Source organism: Lygodium microphyllum, chromosome 3, assembly GCF_053477565.2.
Source record: "Lygodium microphyllum isolate KBCC chromosome 3, Lygodium_microphyllum_v1.1.10, whole genome shotgun sequence".
NCBI classification, from domain to species: Eukaryota; Viridiplantae; Streptophyta; class Polypodiopsida; order Schizaeales; family Lygodiaceae; genus Lygodium; species Lygodium microphyllum.
Window position 1 is genome coordinate 83,661,109 of NC_141137.1, and position 14,052 is coordinate 83,675,160.

Genomic DNA, 14,052 nt, shown 5'->3' on the forward strand with positions numbered 1-14,052 from the left:
CGTTAAAAGGCTTTAATTTTTTCAAAATGGTAATTTAGGCAGAGTTATTAGAACAGACCTTCCGATTTGTTCTACATTTTCGAATTTTTTGAAAAGTTCGGCTGAAAATCTAGTCTCACATTCAGGAAATCCTTATCCGTGAATTCACTGACTGACACTCTTCCCACTTAGCTGAATGCTTGCTACGTGTAAACTCTAAAGGAGAAGCGGTGGATATGGCGTCACTTGCATACAATTTGTCCGTCAAGATCATGAGGTGGGAGGGAAAGGACGATGAATGGAGTAAGTAAAGGCAACCATAAAGGTTCCGGCTATGCGCGGTACTGCATCACAATAGCTCAACAGCAGAGAAGACAGAGCTCTCTCTCTCTCTCTCTCTCTCTCTCTCTCTCTCTCTCTCTCTCTCTGTCTCTGTGTCTGTGGTGCAGAATAAGTAGAAAGGCTGTGCATCCAGGCCTCTAAGCCTTAAGCTTTTGTAACAAGAAGAACTTCTCTTCGGGAGGCTACATTCATTCGAAGATAAAATGGATAGAAGCAGAAGCATTCTCTGTGTCGCCTTCTTCTTCTTCACCTTCTTCTGCTGTTGTCCTTTCAATGGATCCGTCGTGGCGAGCGATGCCGACCCTCTGCAGGACATATGCGTGGCCGACCTCAACTCCACCGTCAAGGTGAACGGCATGGTCTGCAAGGCCGAGGCCGCCGCCACCCCGGAGGACTTCGCCTCCTCCTTCATCGCCAAGGCCGGCAACACCTCCAACCCCCTGGGCTCTGCTGTAACCCTCGCCAACGTCGCCAAGTTCCCGGGCCTCAACACTCTGGGCATCTCCATGGCGCGCATCGACTACGCCGTCGGCGGCCTCAACCCGCCGCACGTCCACCCGCGCGCCACCGAGCTCCTGTATGTGCAGAAGGGCTCTCTCTACGTAGGGTTTGTGATCACAGGGAGCAACCAGCTCTTCGCCAAGACTGTGAAGGAGGGGGATCTGTTCGTCTTCCCCAAGGGGCTGGTCCACTTCCAGCTGAATGTAGGGAAGGAGCCTGCTGTGGGGATCGCTGCCCTCACCAGCCAGAACCCTGGCACCTCCCAGGTGGCCAAGGCCCTCTTCGCCTCCTCGCCCGCCATCGACGACGCAGTCCTCGAGAAGGCCTTCCAGATCGCTGCCGGCGACGTCCACCACCTCAAGACTGTTGTTAGCAAGAGCTGATGACGACTTGAAGACTTGCAAGTTGCCCTGAGACTTGAGTAAGGATAATAGATGACATAGGCTTTCAAGTTTCGTCGCATCCCTCAATAAGTTGGCTTTTGTGCAACGTTTTGACCCCCTTTTTCTCTGATGCCTTCAATAAAGATTTTCTGTGCGTTGATCATACAATCTAGCAGCTCAGCAACAATTAGTCAGCTGTTGCTGCAGCGTTCAGTTGCTTCTCTTATCGACACGTCAGCTTAGGTTTGAGCTCTTGGAAATGAAGGAACAACTCTTTTAGAAGAAATAGAACAATCCCATGCTCGCCGCCCCCACATTCACCCCCACCCGCCGGCCCCAACCTTCCAATGAAGTAGATATATTTGCTATCATTACTGTAGCCACGTTTCGAAGGTTCCACATTCTACTTACTGTATTACAAGCCAACATTGGCAATTACACGGGTGGATAATAAGCTCATGGAGGCACAACACTAGAAGCAACTTTTTCTCTTTTAAAGACGATATACATTTAGCATATATACTCTTTTAAATCACAAAGTCAACACTTTTTGCCTTTCACCAATAGTTTAACTCTTGTTGGTTCTTATCATTTACTTACTCACTAATAACTATCCAATACTATCATGGAAAGAGCTTTTCTCTCCTACATCCAAACAGATTTGTCTGGAAGGGTTGTTTGTCATCATCCCAAATGATGGTAGTTCATCACTACGAGGCAAACAATTGTTGTGCCAATGGAGTTGTTGCCTAGTGGTTTGAGTATTGCAAGTGCATGAGTTTAAACCTTGCATTTTACTTCCTTGGTGTATGAGTATTGCAAGTGCATGAGTTTCAACCTTGCATTTTACTTCTTTGGAAGCATAAATCATTTCCACATCCTTAAAGTTTCAAAAGGTTGTTTGTTGAAATAAACGACGGGTGATCTAAGATGGTTAATCAAGAGCATGGATGGAACCTAGTCTTGAGCATATCCAAATACAAATATAGTACCCAATAACATGCTTATGAAAAAAAATAAACTTTTTACAAATCGTGTATTGGGTGTAACTACACACACTTTTATTTGTGTGGTCATTCACTCACATTTGAGATAGAGTGAGTTACGCCATGTAACCCTCCTAGCGGTTCCCTTTTGATGGAGCATGATTGTCACTTTTTTTGCTGTCTTAATAGAATGGTTGAAAGTTAAGTCTTACCAATTCTAGCAAGGATAAGAGTAGAGACACCTTCAAGTCAATTGACTTGTGTGAGTCAACTTAGTTCAACAAACAACTCGCAAAACTAAACATTTTGATTACACTACCTTTTCCTCCTTTAAAGTGTAGAAAATCTTGTCAACCAACCTATATTTTTGGAATACACTCCAAATTTATAGGTACTTTGTTAACCAACCTCAACATGATGTGGCACATGTTTATTGGTAGCCAATCACATTCTCTCTCCTTCAACACAATCTCTCCTTGAATTTATCTCTCTCTCTCTCTCTCTCTCTCTCTCTCTCTCTTTCCAATGTTACTTTAATGTGCTTGATCATATAATGTCCAATGTTTTACTTGTCATGGTGGCAATACACTTGTTGACAAGTGAATTTGCAAGTCCAAGGACTTAGGCATGTCTTGACTCTAAGAAAAGAAATTGAGGTAGTACTTTGCAATAGTGTTCTATGGGTTTGATCCTTAGATAGATACCATATTTCTCCATTTATCTCATCAACCTTACTCATTTTTGGTAAGAGCAACTAGACACCTTGGCTTTAGTCATAGTGAAATATTACTCGAACTTAGCTTCATTTGTAATGATGTTACTCACATGAAAGAAATAAGCCTCCTTCCTTGGGACTCTTTTCAACTAAGGTAATGGGTAGTTGTCTTTCTTTGTCACAACATAAAGCTTTTTTGTAGTAAATGCACACTTTGATATTTCCATTATTAATTAACGAAATGACAATTAATGAAACCCAATCCATGTACTCAATCTCGTAGATGAATCTTGCTTTTGAGAGCTTATCTATCTATTCCTTGATAGTATGTGCATGCTTTGGATTCATCACATATGGTATTGGCTTTATATCTACTGTGTAAAGCACCATGAAGATGTTATGGGTGATGATGCTAGGATTGGTCTTGTTAGCTCTTCTATAGACTAGGCAAATACCTATTTGAACTCTTTTAAGAGGTTTACTAGGTTCATCTCCTCATCTTTAGTTAGGTCATTAGCTATGAATATAGGTCAAGGCTTCCCTCCTAGCTGTCAAATTGACTTTTTTTTTACCCTAGCAGGTCCCATTGGTTTATTGGTATGTCCTTGTTGCTTCACAGCTAACAATACCATGATTCGATCTCCTTTTTTAAATTTCATGAAATGCTTAGGGAGATCTAGATGTTTTTTCTATCACTCAACTTGTGAATACTTGGATGTTTTCTTCCTTTCCTCCTTCAACCTTTATGCCATAGGTGCATTGGAATATCCTCCTTATATATCGAGTTTTAGATAATAGTGGAATTTATGGATCACTATTAGAGATGATTTTTCATTTGGATTTTTAATTGCATTCTTCACACTAGAAGAGGTTGTTTGACTTGATGGTGATAGCTCAAATTTAATTCCAACTTTGTATAGCATGATTTATTTTATTGAGTTGAGTCCTGCTCATTTGCAATCTAGCACTTTGAGGTACTTGATTTGTAGAAATTACGCAGCAAGTAGATAGAATCTAAGCAAGAAGTAGAGAACACATAGCAAATTTGAGAAAAACAAAAACTATTTTAATTTCAAACAACCTGATACAAAGATGGCTTTGTCCACCCGTGCACTTCCATTGTGAAGCTTAGATAGCGATCTAGACAAATGATAGGCAAAGAGCTTAAGGGTAGCTAGAAGAACTCTAATTGGGTGAAAGATAGATTGATGATGGCTTTAAAAAGGTCTTCCTTTTATAACTTGAGAAGGTAGTCTGGTTGGCATATTTCACCATATTATGAACATTTTCGAGTTGATCAGGGAATATTTTAGAGAATATTCCCTAGCCTATTGGGCCAAGGGTGTTGCCCTCGAACCCTCCTCAAGGGGGCAATTGGCCCCCCTAAGACTCCCTGGCCAAGGGCCGCTTCCATAGCCCCCGAACCCCAAAATAGTGACCCTTGATAACTCCCACACCCCGCAACTTGATTCATTGTGCCTCGAGTTCCTACTAGCAAAACTACTCTATCTAATCCAAAGGCTAGATTCACAAAGGTCACCTTTTTGCATCTAGTCACATACACCTCATCTAACATACAAGTCAGGACCCACCCAATGTCTGCACTCACACATGACTTCTCCTCATAATGGGGGTCTTACAACTTAGAGCACCATGGAACATTAGTGACATCTTACGAGGGTGAGGTATTGAGTATATCTAATACAATTCAAATTTTATTATAATCCATATGGACCACTCCATTGATGAGCATTTCATGTATTTCTCTTGGTTTGGAGTTGACAATGATTTGTTCTATTGTATGCACATCAATACTCATCATGGGATAATGTAGTATTATCTAGAGCTTCATTCTAGAAGGGCCTAATTATAGAGAAAGTTTAAGTTGTGCATCTTGGTGCACTTCCATTTTCAAGCTTAAGTTATTGCCAAGATTATCTCACAATTCTCTCTTCACGAAATGTAGGAATTTCATTAGATCTATTTTGTTGACTGACACTTGTGTTAGATCATTTAAGAAGTTTGAGCTTTGTTTGCACTTGTGCCATCATGTGGATTGGAATTGACAATAGAGCATGGTTTGCTAAAGGTTGATATGATTGTGTTTTTTGCTGGATTTTTGGGTGATTTTTGAATGATTTTAATGATGTTTGATTGGTTTAGAAGTGTTTGAGAGATTTTTGGATAATGTTGAATAGGTTTAAGAAGCTTATAATGTTTTTCCATGGAGATATGATGTGTTGAAAGGTTCTGTTAAGTGTATGATAAGTTCTGATTGGTTCTATTTAGCTCCTGTTTTGTTTTGATTTCTTTCTGTATGAGAGGTTGGAAGGATGATTGATGGAGTTTAAGAGTGTTTAGAAGCTTATTGAATGATTCTTAATGGTTTTGAATGGTTTTAATTGAGCTAAATACTTTTTGATGACCTTTGATATGACACTATTGACCCTTTTATTGAGTTTTTGTAGAGCTTTTGTCTCTATTCTATTTTTGTTATGTATGCCTTTGTAAGTGTTTTGTGGGATGAATTTGTAGCTTGGAAAAATTTTCTAATCTTAGGAAGAGATGAATACAATTTTTAAATAGTTCAAAGAAGCCAAAGAAGTAGCTACTAAAGACTCAAATAAAGATTGAAGTGACAGTGACACTGTTGAGCTACGAAAGGACATTATAGTGGCTTTGGTGACCCTTCATATCAGACATACTTCTTGGGAGGACTATCCACGACCAAAGAGGGATTATGGACGATTATTCTTCATTATTCCAATGTACTATTGAGAGAGAGTATGTGTGAGAGAGATAGAGAGTGAGAGATAGCCAATTTTCTATGAGAAATTGTAATATCCCCATTACTTAGTTTATTTTAATAAATAATGTTCGTATACATTCCAAATAAAATTGATTTATGTTACACATCCACACATGGAAAAAAAAACGATGGAATCTCTACAGGATTTACAAGAAGCAGGACTAGTTTATTAGAATAGTTTGAAATCTCTAGTAACATGTTTAGATGACTTAGTTCCCACTTTAGATGGATCCAAATATATACTATGACTTATTTTAAAGGGAATAAGTTGTCCAAGACAAAAGATAGAAAAAAATAATGTGACTTACAAAAATCATTATTTTCTCCTATTTTTGATAGATTTTCACAATTCTGCTCATGCTAACTTGTTGACCACATATGTTCCAATTGTTTTGAGTACCCGAACAACTATAGTTGGAGTTCATATGACAATTTTATGATCAAAACAAGTTGTAGGGTAGAAAAAAATGAAAATAGTGAAAAAAAAGAGAGCATAAGCTTTAAAGGTAAGTGCTAAAAGAAAGTGTTCTCTCTTTGTCATCGATGATGTTATGCTAAAAAGCAAACTTCCTCTTTTTACTCCCCTCCCCTCTCAATCTCACTATACAAACAAGGGTAGAGTGTCACATTAGAAACACACGCAAACACACAACGACTCATGCAGAAGTCTCTCTGCTACTATTGACGCGATGAAGCTCTGCTACAATCAGTCGAGCCTCTCTTTCTCTCTCTCTCTCTCCAACCCTATGCCAAAGCACTTCCCGAACCCATCAAGCTTCTTCCATGGCTCCCAAGAGACGTTGAGATGCTAAGCGAGGTCACGCTCAGAGAGCTCCCCAACGCGAGGAAATGGCCACTACTGTTGATGGATCTCAACACAATACTGAAGCACAAGCGGAAGTTAACCCCGAATCCATTCAAATTGAAGAAACATCCATCCCACAACAAATCGAGGTTGTAGCTATAACGTGTATTCACGATGGATGGCCAAATGCAGATAATCAGGTTAGTACCTACGAAAAGGATCACGATTAGTTAGAACTTACTTAGACTTGTAAAAGCATGCTAGTACTATCAAATGCTTTTTAGGAAGGAACACAAGAATTGATGAAGGGGATGGATTCTATGCATCGCATTGACAACTATGTTAAAATGTCTTATGGTTATGATTGCTTTTGGATTTGTGAATGATGAATTATGGCTCTTATGATTCCGGGCTTGCACAATCGGACAAGCTGTGGATTGTGGTGGTTTGGGGCATTGGGGTCCCCAACCCAATGCTCCCTTACACTCTGCAGAGTGTGAAAAAACTCAAATGCAGGTGGGGATCGTACGCTCCCGAGGGAGGTATGTGCTTTGGGTTTTTGATCACTCGAGCACCTAAGAGGGCAAAGGGTCGAGTGGTAAGTGCCCTTGTTATGTAGGACGACTCTAGAGGCTTAGGAAAGCTTAGAGGGGCTCTGAGCCAGTAAATTCCCTATTGACCGTGGATGGAGTGCGATTGCATACAGCCCAATCCAGAGGTTTTGGAAGGTCGTATCCTAGGCTAGACAGTGTCTTTCTGTGGAAAGACGGTTTTGTATCACTTTGCAGAGTGATGGTGAAATAAAGTGTCTGATTTCCAAATTGTTTGTTATGTGCTAAAGATCGAGTTTAATGAACCCAGTTTAACAAGGTAATTAAAAGAAAGCTGATTTATATATGTCCAAACAGTGTGGTAGTATGCTTTGCTAATTAGAAAACTAAGCAAACCCATCGAGGAAAGTGGGAGGCTTCGATCTTTAGACAATTGGACGCTTGTGGCTAGGTGTACCTGATAAATTGGGTAAATTTCAAACACTAGATAGAGCTTATTAAATCGTGACCCTCCCAATACAAGTAGGATTAGTTACCAAGTTTAACGCCGTTTTAGGAGGCCGGAGTTGAGATTTTACGTTATGTGTAGGGGAATCGAGTTACACTCTTCCCCGTCTCTCACTCTCTTTGAATCAAGTGTGGTGTTAACATCACTCCTGCCTTTGATTGATTTTACAAAGTGGTCTTTCTTAGGTGGGTGTTAGATTGCTAGTAGGGGTGACTTGTCCACGCTTCCCTTGTGAAGTAGAACTAAGATTCCCATGTTCAACTAAGTCCAAGGTTTCCCATGGGGAGACGGGATGGTGATGTGCATGGATATGAATTTCAGTTGACTACTTGAGGACTTCTCTGGGTTTTTTGGAGGAGGCACCTCACACGTGGTATTAGAGCCTAAGTTTCAAAAGAGCCTAGATTTCAAATAAGCTTTTAGTGTAAAATTAAGTAGTCAATATATAAAATGATTTAATAAATTAAGAAAAACTGTTGTTGATTATCTTGCATTAACACGAGCATATACATTGTACCCATAGGAACTTATCGATGAGGAAACTACACATTTGCGGGATATTTTTCCCATCATGTATCAAGTAGCCTTAGGGTTGAATAATTTCTCATATCGCGAGGCCATATTTGAGATAATGGAGATTATCTTTATTCCTCCAATTATATTGCAACCTCATCCTAACTCATGGTACATGAGAGATTTTTGGTCAAGGAATAGGTCACATATGGAGATATATTGTGGGCATAACATCCTTCTTCATTATGAGCTATGGAGGATTTGATGGGTTGAACAATTAAGGATAGCTAAGATATACCTTTTGTTCAATGCCTTTGTTGAATGGTTACTAGACATTGGGGATGGGCCTATACCTGAAACCTTGTGGGCAGATCGGAAAGTGTTACAAATAGTACCACCCGAGAGAGTTGTTGTAGTACCAAGAAGGCCTTATATTGGTACTCGATGTTTTGGTTATCCCCAAGAGCCACCATATCATGTTGTTTGCCATGTATATGAGAATCCCCCAAGATATGATAATATAGACCCTAATACTTTTCATGAGGAAAGGATCCATGAGATGATGTATTGGTAGATCATAGTATGATCAAATAAATCTTTGTAGGTACTTTTCATAAATATAAAGTCTTGTTATTATTTTTAAAGAGGGTGAGCTATGAGCTTATGATGATAGTTGAGTTTCTTTGATAAGTTAATGATGAAGTATGCTTTATGCAAGTGATTTTTGAGATCATGTACTCCATTGCTTGTGTGCCAGTCAAACACATTGGAATTAAGAGAAAGCGTAATGGCTATCTTAGAGAAGACTCATCTATGGAATTTCTTAAGCTTATGAAGGGGCTAAAACTGGAGCCCACCAAATTTGGGGAAGGGACGACCCTTACCTGTACTTAGACTCAACTCTATACAAAGATGTGAAAGTCCATCTCAAGTTGTTGAAATGACTTGAAGAACTAAAACTAATCGATTTTCTTATACTACAACAATTAATGGGGGGACAATGACCCTACATCATTGGGGTATTACCAATATGCAAAGGTTATTTCTCCCAATAGGATTGCTCTTACCGGGAGTGCAAAGTCAAAAAATTATGAACTTCTAGAATATCTGAATCTCCCAAAATCTTATCAATTCCTAGATATGAAGACTGAAGCACCTCGTTTTGTAACAAAGAAGTTATAGAGATAATCAAAATCGCCAATTGGTGCGAATTGATGAAACATACAAGGAACTCCAAGAGAAGAAGTTTCTTCTCAAGAAAACACCAATACCTAGGTTTGGCGATGAAGGACCCAAGGTGGAGCAAGATGCAGAATCGTGGATTGAGGCTTTGGATGACTATTTCCTAGCTATTGAAACTATTGTTGCAAATCAATTCATGACTGCTAGTCTTCATCTTACTAGCGAAGCTAAGCTTCGGTACAAACAGTTTTGCTGAGATAAAAGGTGTAACAAAAGCTTCCCAAACTTGGGAGGAGATCAAAGAAGCTGTGAAAGGACATTATCTTTCCCCCATCTTTTGAATCAATCAAGATGAATGAATTCTACAACTTACGACAATTAAGCCTAACCTTGGAAGGATACTATTCTAAGTTTGTGAGTCTACGCAAATATGCACCCCTAATGACAATGTCTAAACAGATTGCAAGGTTCTGCCAAGGACTAAATCCACCTTTGGACACTCGCCTTGAATCAATGAGACCAACGACTCTCGAAGATGCTCTTATGTGAGAAAAACCTATGGCCAAGGAAATCGCTCGGAATGGCCAAAGGAACCGTCCAATAAACAACTATGGAAGGGGCTATCCAAACTGTGGTATCAACATGGCCAATGCCAAAGGGAATGGTAGAGCTAATGAGGAGCTAATGCAATCACCCAAGGATCAAATGGGATAGGAATCGGGCAATGCTACCAGTGCGGAAGGATTGGACACCTAAGGGCTAATTATCCTAACCATCCTCGAAATCCTAGCCCAAACTAAGTTGGTGGAAGAGGCCAAGGGAATAGCAACAACAACCCAGGCCATGGATGTGGAAGAACGGCTGTGCCCGGGTAAATACCATGATTGGACAGCCCGAGGAATGCACGTTAAGTGAAGAATTTGAAAGAGGATCCATTCATGCTGCCATAGAAAAGAAAAGAGCGGACCACCAATGTTTAGTAATTCAATCTCCAGCTACTTACAAGGGTACACCATTTATAATCTTAATTGATTGCGGTAGCACGCATTCCTTTCTTGCACCCAAGATAGTTAAAAGACTACATCTAGAATCCAGGAGGATAAGGAAAATGATAGTAGAATTGGCTAGTGGGAAGGAAATCGCCTCAATCAAAACTGTAGGGAAAATTCAATTTGAATTAGAAAACCATATAACTGAAATAGAATTTTGAATCCTACCACTAGGATGCTACAATTGCATTCTGGGAATGGATTGGCTCAAGAAGAACAAAGCCTAGATTCTATGTGCTGAAGAGGAAATAATCTTTCAAGACTTGGAAAGAGAAACCGTAAAGGCAAATGGAAAAGTAGGAAGGACTAGAGTCCAACTAGCCAAGGCAAGTTGACTTAGGAAGGGATTGAAGAAAGGTCAACCAATCTACAAGATCCGGTTGAATAAGGTTGAAAAGACTAATGAAGGCACTCTACCTTCATGGATCAACAATTTCAAGGATGTCTTCCCAGAAGAATTGAGTCAACTGCCTCCAAAGCATGAGGTTGATCATGAAATAAAATTGATTCCTGGAGCCGAGCCAGTGTCAAAACGACCGTACAAAATGTCTATTCCTAAAGCTATTGAGCTTAAGGAACAACTGAGACAACTAATAGATCAAGGATTTATTCGCTCAAGTAATTCACCTTGGGGAGCGCCTATCCTCTTCCAAAAAAAAAGAAAAAGGACGGAACACTTAGACTCTGCATTGACTTCAGAGGACTAAACCAAGTTATGATAAAAAACAAGTATCCCATACCCAGGATAGACAAACTTTTAGATCGTCTACATGGAGCCAAGGTTTTTTCCAAGATTGATCTAAGGTCTGGATACTATCAAATTCGAATCAAGGAACAAGATATCCCAAAGACTGCCTTCATCACAAGGTATGGTCATTATGAATTTTTAGTCATGCCATTTGGATTGACTAATGCCCTCGCTACATTCAATCGTCTAATGCAAGACATCTTTCGACCATATCTAGATGATTTTGTGCTGCTATTTTTTGATGATATAATAGTATACTCCAAATCAATAGAGGAACATAAAGGTCACTTAAAGATCGCCCTAGTAACACGTCATGAAAATCAGCTCTATGCCAAGATGAGTAAATGTGTATTTCTCACTAATAGGATTGAATAACTTGGATACATTGTTTCTGCTAATGGAATCTCTGTAGACCCTACCAAAGTGAAAGATATCCTAGAATGGCCAATAACTAAGACAGTAAAAGAAATCCAAGGATTTTTGGGACTGACAGGATGGTATCGAATCTTCATTAAGGATTATTCCCTCATTGTTGCACCCTTGACAAATCCGAATGGCATTTTACTAAAAGAAAGTGTTCTCTCTTTGTTATCGATGATGTCATGCTAAAAAGCAAACGTCCTCTTTTTATCCCCTCCCTCTCGATTACTATATAAACAGGGGTAGAGCGTCACATCAAAAACACACACAGACACACAAAGACCCATGCAGAAGTCTCTCTGTTGCTATTGATGCAACGAAGCTCTACTGCAATCAGTTGAGCCTCTCTCTCTCTCTCTCTTGAGCCTCTCTCTCTCTCTCTCTCTCTCCAACCCTACATGAAAGCGCTGCCCGAACCCATCAAGCTTCTTCCATGGCTCCCAAAAGATATTGAGATGTTGAGCGAGGTCATGCTCCAAAGAGCTCCCCAACGCGAGGAAATGGCTGCTGCTCTTGACAGAACTCAACATGATGCTGAAGCACAAGTTGAAGTTAACCTTGAACCATTCAAACTCAAGAACCATCCATCCCACAACAAATCGAGGTTGCGACTATAACCGGTATTCACAATGGATGGCCAAACAAAGATAATCAGGTTAGTACCTAAGAAAAGGATCACGATTAGTTAGAACTTACTTAGACTTGTAAAAACATGTTAGTATTATCAAATGCTTTTTAGAAAGGAACACAAAAATTGATGAAGGGGATAGATTCTATGCATCGCATTGACAATTCTGTTAAAATGTCTTATGGTTAAGACTACTTTTGGATTTGTGAATGATGAATTATGGCTCTTATGATTCTGGGCTTGCACAGCTGGACGAGTTGTGGATTTTGGTGGTTTGGGACATTGAGGTCCCCAACCCAATGCTCTCTTACACTCTACGGAGTGTGGAAAAACTCACTTGCAGGTGGGGGTCCTATGCTCTCGAGGGAGGTAGGTGTTTTTAGTTTTTGATCACTCGAGCACCTGAGAGGGCAAAGGGCCGAGTGGCAAGTGCCCCTGTTATGTAGGATGGCTCCGGAGGCTCAAGGAAGCTTAGAGGGGCTCTAAGCCAGTAAATTCCATGTTGACCATGGATGGAGTGCGATCATATATAGCCCAATCCTAAGGGATTGGAAGGTCCTAGGACGATGTCTTTCTATGGAAAGACGGTTTTGTATCACTTTGTAGAGTGATGGTGAAATAAAGTTTCTGATTTCCGAATTGTTTGTTATGCGCTAAAAATCGAGTTTAATGAACCTAGTTTAATGGGGTAGTTAAAAGAAAGCTGATTTTATATGTCTAAATAATGGTAGTAGGCTTTGCTAATTAGAAAACTAAGCAAACCCATCAAGGAAAGTGGGAGGCTTCGATCTTGACGATTGGATGCATGTGGCTGGGTGGACCCGACAAGTCAAGTAACTTTCCAACACTAGATAGAGCTGATTAAATCGTGACCCTCCCAATACCGGTAGGATTAGTTACCAAGTTTAACACCATTTTAGGGGGTCAGAGCTGAGATTTTACCTTATGGTGGGTAGGGGGATCAAGTTACACTCTCCGCCGTCTCTCACTCTCTTTGAACCAAGTGCGGTGTTAACCTCACTCTTGCCTTTGATTGATTAAAAAGTGGTCTTTCTTAGGTGGGCGTTAGATTGATGTTAGAGGTGACTTGTGCACGCTTCCCTTGTGAAGTGGAACTGAGATTCCCATGCTCAACTAAGTCCAAGTTTTCCCATGGGGAGATAGGATGGTGATGTGCATGGATATGAATTTTGAGTCGACTACTTGAGGACTTCTCCAGGTCTATTGGAGGAGGCACCTCACAGAAACAAGAGAGAGACTATGCAAACTATGAAAACATTGAAAGATGAAATCTATGTGATAATTTTCATTCAAATTTGATCTTTCTTTTGTGTTCTTGTTCTTTTGATGGATTTGATGAAGAATATAAAGAATGTGTTGAAGATTTGTTGTGATAAATCCATAGGAGAGTTGCTATATGATGCTGCATGAAGATTTGAGAAGATTGGTATCGTTTTTCTTCTTGTCGTTGATTAAAATATGAAGAACATGCTTGTTGACGATACAAGGTAGATTTTCTTGTAGTAGATTTGTTGTTTTCTTAGTGTTCCTCTTGGGACTCCATGTTTTTGGTACGCAGTCGTAGGGAAAACTGCCATCAATAAGCACCAACAGAGATAGAAAATGGAAGGAGTGGTAATGTTGAAGAGGAAGAAAAGCCATGGAATATTGGAGAATCCTTGCGAGATTGTTGAAGAATTAGAGATCTTCATTGCCAAAGCCACTTTGTATAAGAAGTGCATCCCTCAATGGCAGAAGCATGTCACTATCTTGATGGAGGTCCTGTGTGACAGATGATCATCCCACTGTCTTCTGAAGCTACAAAAAGTTGTATCACACTAGCCAATTGTTTCCCACAAAATTGCAAAAAAAAGTATGTAGGGATTAACTTAAAAATGGGAGAAGACATATACATTGGAGTCTTCCACTAGAA

The 14,052-nt window shown here is 40.0% G+C and overlaps 1 protein-coding gene across 1 annotated transcript; it reads left to right on the forward strand.

Moving 5' to 3' along the window:
- Positions 1-233: 233 nt before the first annotated feature.
- LOC148038579 (putative germin-like protein 2-3) lies at positions 234-1,720 on the forward strand. Its single transcript, XM_087673617.1, has one exon. It carries the CDS (start codon positions 525-527, stop codon positions 1,203-1,205), a length of 681 nt encoding a protein of 226 aa, XP_087529743.1. The 5' UTR covers positions 234-524; the 3' UTR covers positions 1,206-1,720.
- The last annotated feature ends 12,332 nt before the right edge of the window (positions 1,721-14,052 follow it).

Bases quoted from the DNA above. Each gene is read 5' to 3' on its own strand.
- LOC148038579 (XM_087673617.1), top strand. From the start codon at position 525: ATGGATAGAAGCAGAAGCATTCTCTGTGTCGCCTTCTTCTTCTTCACC.